At 39.8% G+C, this 6,946-nt stretch overlaps 1 protein-coding gene across 2 annotated transcripts; it reads right to left on the reverse strand.

Moving 5' to 3' along the window:
• Window positions 1–2,253: 2,253 nt before the first annotated feature.
• Window positions 2,254–6,297, reverse strand: LOC112267228 (serpin H1). Of its 2 annotated transcripts, XM_024445450.2 has the most exons (6): window positions 6,153–6,269; window positions 5,292–5,335; window positions 4,028–4,647; window positions 3,794–3,892; window positions 3,466–3,698; window positions 2,254–3,300 (listed from the first exon to the last, which is right to left on the reverse strand). In XM_024445450.2, the coding sequence occupies exons 3-6, from the start codon at window positions 4,608–4,610 to the stop codon at window positions 2,998–3,000; spliced, it is 1,218 nt and encodes a 405-aa protein (XP_024301218.1). In that variant the 5' UTR covers window positions 4,611–4,647; window positions 5,292–5,335; window positions 6,153–6,269; the 3' UTR covers window positions 2,254–2,997. The 2 variants fall into 2 exon arrangements, with proteins under 2 accessions (XP_024301218.1, XP_024301217.1); XM_024445449.2 differs by lacking the exon at window positions 5,292–5,335 and having other exon boundaries at window positions 6,153–6,297.
• Window positions 6,298–6,946: the final 649 nt, after the last annotated feature.

Below are 6,946 nucleotides of genomic sequence, written 5' to 3' on the forward strand. Positions count from 1 at the left end.
AGCTACAATATTAATTTACAACATTAACAATGTCTACACTGTATTTCTGATTAATTTGAAGTTATTTTAACATACAAAAAAAAAGCTTTTGTTTCAAAATCAAGGATATTTCTAAGTGACCCCAAACTTTTGAACGGTAGTGTATATATATCTAATGTATTGTCAGTAGATTGGTATATAGATAAATAATTCCCTATATTAATCATGTGTTTGTTTGTATGAGAAAAAAAAGTGTGTTTTTTGGGGACAATGATACAATGCAAAAAATAAGGACAGACACATATATTCCATTTATAATTTGAACTGTGGATTTCTGTGTTACATTGACCTCTAGAAATTCAAAAAATTTATATGCATGCTGTATCCGCTTGTTATAGATCGTCTATGTAATATTTCTGTAAAAAAGTCTTGCCATTTTTAAGCAGGGCATTTGGAGCCACGGGGTATAGTGATTCTCAATAGACAAGACAAGTAAAGAATTGTCATGTCCAAAGTCGATGACTTCATTGACAAGCGTACAATCTTTTGTTTGGTTGTAGGTATGACTTGTATGAATGACAATGAATGAGCGTCCATTACAAGCACTATGAGCGCATACTTTAGGGTTACCTATGCAGTGAAAAACATGAATAGATCATTACCAAATAACATGAGCAATGATATATGCAGATGGTTGTTTGATGATATACAGTATATTGGTAAGCTTTTAGTGTCTTATGTATATTAATTAATCTATTTAATAGACTAAGAGAACAATTAATTAAAATAATGTACAGTATGCAACATACATTTTTATGATGCACGGTGTTGAAAAATGTAATCTGTTACTGATTACAGTTACATAAAAAATAAAGTAATCAGTAATGTAATCCGTAATCAGAAACGTAAAGATGCATTCATTATATGTTATTTGTCTTGGATATTTATGAGACACAAAGACTCATGTAAATATTATATATATATAATTAAATAAATCACTGTGGTTTTATTTATATGTATGCATATGACACTGGGTTACAATAATTTCTTTGGCTCTTCTAGACAAAAAGTGTAACGGTTTTCTTCTGGGGAAAGAGAGGCAGACCAAAATGCAGCGTGGTTAGTTTTGTCCATCTTTAATAAAGATGAAAATACAACAATCTACAAAACAAGAAACGTGAAAAACCAAAACAGTCCTATCTGGTGCCACAAACACAAAGACAGGAATAATCACCCACAAGAGACCTAAAGAATATGGCTGCCTAAATATGGTTCCCAATCAGAGACAACGATAAACACATGCCTCTGATTGAGAACCACTCTAGGCAACCATAGACTTACCTAGAGTACTACTCTAACCACAATCCCATAACTACAAACAACCCCAGACAAAACAAACCACATAAATCCCCATGTCACACCCTGGCCTCACCAAAATACTAACGAAAACACAGAATACTAAGGCCAGGGCGTGACAAAAAGAAAGGGAAAGTATTATCCACGTGGTTGCTCTATTCGCCAGAAGATGGCGGTGAGATCACATCTCTTGATCTTTCTGTCCTCCATCACCTTTGTCCATTACTCTCTAAATTGTTTGTTCATGGGAACGTGATGATGAAAGACTACTTTGTTTTTAACACCCCATATTCTACAAAATGTCTGTTTTTCATAATTATTTAGGATGGTTGATGAACAGTTTCTGAATCAGTTTCGTGTCTAAGGTCTCAATTGACAATAGAGATGTGTCAATTGACAATAGAGATGTGTCATAAGTTTTACTTCCTTGTTGAGTAGATCTTCTCCCTGTTTCACCATGCTAACCCTGCACTACAACCTCACCCAGCTAGGTTGATTATCTTATTAATGGGGATTTCCTATCTTAATGATCTCTATATTAAGCTCCGGCAGTACTAACTAATGTGTTAAATAGGTACTGCCTGTAAGCTTTGTGAATCCTTTGGAATTGTGTGCCTTTTGCAGGTTTAAAACTTAGCCTATGTAAGGTGTCCCACGAAAGATTCTCCACATTCCATTCTGGAGACAGAGGAATGTTCGCCCGGAACGATTGTTATCATTTTCCCTCACTTAACACAGACAGTTAGATACACAATTGCATACTCACTGCACAATTTAGTTAATTTCAGAGGCTTATATCCTGATTATGGCCCCTTATGTTAAATCTAATATTTTCTTAATCATGATGTATCAGTATGCTTAGACGAAACTGACCAGATTCTTACACTTATCAACGTTGAATGTTAATCACACACCAAGTTCATTTTGTGTTTATTTTTATTGAAAAATAGTCAAAGGACACAACATTGAATTATGGCAACATTCCAAGGTTTTGTGGTAAATGCCGACAACATAAAGTCACACAGTTTGATTGGCAAATTGCATAGATAATTCAATTAAAACAAAGAGTACAGAGGAACAGTTTCAGTGTAGCTGGAAGGCAAAAACTGTGAAAGCCTGATAAATGTACTTTGCTGGTTGGAAAGTGGAAGATAGTATGTCATGAAAGTTGCTTGTGCAACAATATTTCTCTTTAAACAAAGATAATGCAAGTAACCACACAGATCAAACTAAAAATAAGAGAGAAGCCAAACCCATACTGGTGAAAATAATGGTGGAATATGTCTGATTTTATGGAAGGCAGAAATCTGAGAGATCATAGCTAATTAATATAAGCATGCTGTCAGGTCATCTGCTATTCAATGTTCAGGTACTCTATAAAGGCACTTACGGTGTTTGGCTATTTCCTGAAATGTGTTGAAATGCAGACTTTAACAATGTTATTCATTATGGCACATTGCAAAGGCCAAACAGCATTCATTCAAACGTATACACTCCTGTTCCCTGGGAGTGCTTAATGTGTCTGATACATTAGTAGGCCTAGCTATTCAGTCCACAGGTTACCTGTTGGAATGTGTTCTTGAGGTAACAGTGATACCATGATACACATACCATTTCCTGGCATGATTCAATCAGTAAACCGTAACTCACATCCATTAACTATTATAACTCATCACGCATCTTGTCTCCTTTGGGTCGCACCATTCTGCCGATGAAGAGGATGGAGTTGGTCTTGTTGTCCTTCACCAGGAAGATGAAGGGATGGTCAGCGTAGAATAACTTGGGGTTCCTCAGCTTCTCGCTTCCGAAGATGCTGGTGTCAAAAGGGTTCCCCTCAATGTCCCACTCCATGGCAGAGGCATGGAACACATTGGAGAGGTACAGGTCCTTCTTGCCAGAGATGTTGGAAAAATCAGCCTTGGTTTTGTCCACAGCTTCAGTCAGACCAAGCTCACCAAGAGTTTTCTGGAGAGAAGAGTACAATAGAGAGTGAAACATGGAGAATTGGTTTATATGTAGGTCAAATATGTTATTTCAGAGTCAAGCTTGCAAGCTAACTAATAGATTATGAGAAGTCATTAATAACCTTTAAATCTATTGAAAACAATATAGTCGCAATGTTGTCTTTACCTGGAGGTTGTGGCTAACTTCTACACTGACTTTGGGCAGAGAGATGGCCACGGCCCTCTCCTCCATCTTGCCCATCCAGGTTTCCAGCTGCTTGCGGGTCAGCAGCTTCTCCAACCTATCCAGGGGCTCCAGGTGGTAGGGCATGATGAACACCAGGCTGGACTGCTTCTGGCCCAGGGGCATGTCCAGCACAAACAACATGTTCTCTGTGTCATCATGGAACTTATAGAGACCTGTGGAAAACAGTCATGAGATAAGAATAGATTAGTCAACTGATCTTGTATGGTATGTATGGTATGTCTCTATTCAAAAGGTTAATGAAACCTACCAGTGCGATGCATCATGGGAACAGAGACTGTGAATGAACGGGTCACCAGGAAGCCACGGTTGTCTACCATCTTCTCATGGAACTTCTCATCCCAGTGAGCTGTAGACAGAGGATGTTTGTTTTCTAAAGATATTCACATCTCACTGTTTAATACTCCCCAATAGCAACGGTAATAGCAGTAGCGGAAGGTACTAACTACTAGGCTACAGAGTGTTTTTGAAGAACTCTACTTACGCTTGAAGAACATAGCGTTGGCGATCATGGCTCCATCAGCATTCTGCACATCCTTGGTGATCTCAGGCAGCTTGCCGTTTGTCGACTTGGCCGCCCATTCGTTGATGGAGTTCACTGCGCTCCGCTTGTCCCTGAGGTTGATCTTTGAATGGTCATAGTTGTAGTGCTTCTTGCTGCTCTTCACAAAGTCATCGGCAAAGGTGACCGAGCTGGGGCCGTAGAGGCGGTTGCTGATCTTCCATGTGACATTACGGGTCTTGGAGTAGCTGACCTCATTCAGGAGCTCTGACAGGCCTGTGTGCAGGTGCTCATCCTTCAGGGTGTCAGCGCTGAGGACAGACTTGACCTGGGAGGCGGTGGAAGCCTTGCCCCCGAGGGCCACCATGCCCAGGGAGGAGGCCACCACCACAGGGGATATCAGGATGTTGTCAAGGCCCTTCTCCTTGGCCACCGTGTGGTAGAGTCTGAAGGCCAGATTGGCGCTCTGGTCAGCCATGGTGGTGGCGTGGCTGCTCAGCTTCTTCCTGTCTTCTCCAGAGGCCACAATGGCCAGCAGACACAGAGCTACGACGGTCACCCACATCCTGTCTTTCTTCTGGTTCTTGAGCAGCTATAGAAGCCTGAAAGCAGACAAAAATACAAGAATGTAGGAATTGTGTGTTGGTATTTGAGGCCACTGTTTTAAAATGGTCTATGTTTGTGAAGCAAATAAGTTTTAGACGGAGGACACTTATTCAGCAGTTAAATTACAATAGTCACCACAAATTACAATGTTGAACCCAGAAGAGGGCAGGGTTGGCTGCACAAATGAATGGCTTCCAATTTCAGGCAGCCATGTTTCTAGCCACGTCAGCAGCTGAAGAACACTTGAGCTATAGCAGCACCCTAGTGTGCTGGGCTCTGACTGAAGGTGTATTTTGTATACCTCTGTGTTCTTATTCATTGTTGAAAAAAAGGATAAATTCACAATTTCTAAAAGAAAATGTGATATTCAGAAGTTCCCAGAGGTATCATTAATGCACATTGTTATGAATTTCCACATAGGACCTATGCGGGTACTTTTTGCCCGTGAACAGAAGCCCACAGTCTTTTTAAAATAAAAAGGAGCAAATGTTCAGCCTCAGGATACGTCTAACAGCTATTAATCCTTTGAATTTCGACTACTTGTAAATTGCTTCTCTGCCTTCAAAAACATGGCAGTAGAGCTGGTTTTGCCTTATTTAGCATTTTTCACTTTGTATATCTTTGCATCATCTTGGGATACCTTGAAATGTTTTCATACTGATGCCAAGGTTTTCGTTTTTCATTCTGAAAGAAAAGAGGTGCATGGGATAATCTCCATACAGCAGGTGATAAAGCATTAGTCAAACCCACATGGAGCTTTTTTTTCATAACATTTCTTTGAATATAAGGGTCATTCTTGAAAACATTTTGTATTTGATATTTTCTTGAATAATGATTCATAGCTAGGTATATCGTGCATACACACATGTAACACTTCTCATTGGTCAGTGCATGACCCACAGGTTGCCGTCTGCAGCGCAGGAAAAGTCTTTGTTCCATAATTTTTATTTTTAGAAAACATCGCAGCACCCACCCCAAATGACTTCCCACCGCTATGAACGTCCCACCACTCCCAAAATCATATATACAATGTAACTAACAATTCAGCTTGTTTGTATGTGCCCACAACCAAATAATATCCCCAATGAAGTTAATGCAATGATTTGTCATTTTCTCTCTTCATTTATTGAATAGCTGTAACCCAATAATCGACATGCATCATCAAGCAACGATATTATCTCAAAATACAGTTATAACTGCCATATCTAATACCGTTTATAGATAAATTGCATGAACATCAATGCGGCACCCTATCAGCTACTCCAGTTCTCACCAAACAGTTGAGATAATAGCGTATATGTGCCGTTTGATTAAACGTAAAGATTGTGCAAGAGTGCCTGAATCAGAATTACATACCAAATTCTACAAAGTTATGTTGAAAATAGTTTCAGAACCTAAATGCATGCACTACTTTTACTTTAAACCATTACAACAAAACAACAGCTTTCCCCCAAAAACATCGTTAAAACTGAGCATTCTCCCAGTCTCTCCCAGTCCTTACCTGGCACAGCTTGGCACGACCTCTTCCAGATATCACTCTTTGGGTTAGCTCCTCTGTCGATTGATGTTCTTATTATTTTTTACTCCGGCCTATATATCCCCCAGAAAAGAAACTTCTGGAAGTTGGGAATGGGGTATGCAAATGAAACCTCTGGCTCTCCTTAGGAATCCTAGACGTCAGACCTCCCCTGGATCCATTTGCCTGAGTCCTCTGCATGGTTTTAAAGCTGCAGGCTGACTCAATCCCACACACAGCTTTCATCATATAAAACTTTCACACATTTTCTAACTTTCATTCACCAGCACAGTATGTATGGGTAAAGTACAACAGTGTGTATTTTTCAACAGAGGATATGTGCATGTCAGTGATGATGACATCCCTTTGGCTTCTTCTTGTAGTTGTGAATGAGTACATTGGGCACAATGCTCATACTGTCTGCATGATTTGTATTTTCAATAATCCTGTTCAAAAGCAATGATTATGGAAGGGATTCCACACAACTTTTATAACAGTAATTGTAACCATAGTTACTAGAAGTTTGTCAAAGTAATTAGTTTCAGCCTCCTCATCACTCCCCCCTCCCCCATACTGCCACGTCTTCCCAGGCTGATTGCAGGCTTGTTCAGGAAGGGGGTTGTGGAGCAGGAGCTATAGCAACAGTGCTGTAAACGAGCTAGAAATCAAGCTCTGACCTAAACACGTCCTCACCAGTCTCAATACAAGCAACTGCAACCACTTTTTACATAATTTAAACTAAAAGTAACTCCAGAGAGCCCTGCCTGCTGCCTCGTCTC

The sequence above is a fragment of the Oncorhynchus tshawytscha genome, linkage group LG14 (assembly GCF_018296145.1).
Source record: "Oncorhynchus tshawytscha isolate Ot180627B linkage group LG14, Otsh_v2.0, whole genome shotgun sequence".
Classification (NCBI taxonomy): Eukaryota; Metazoa; Chordata; class Actinopteri; order Salmoniformes; family Salmonidae; genus Oncorhynchus; species Oncorhynchus tshawytscha.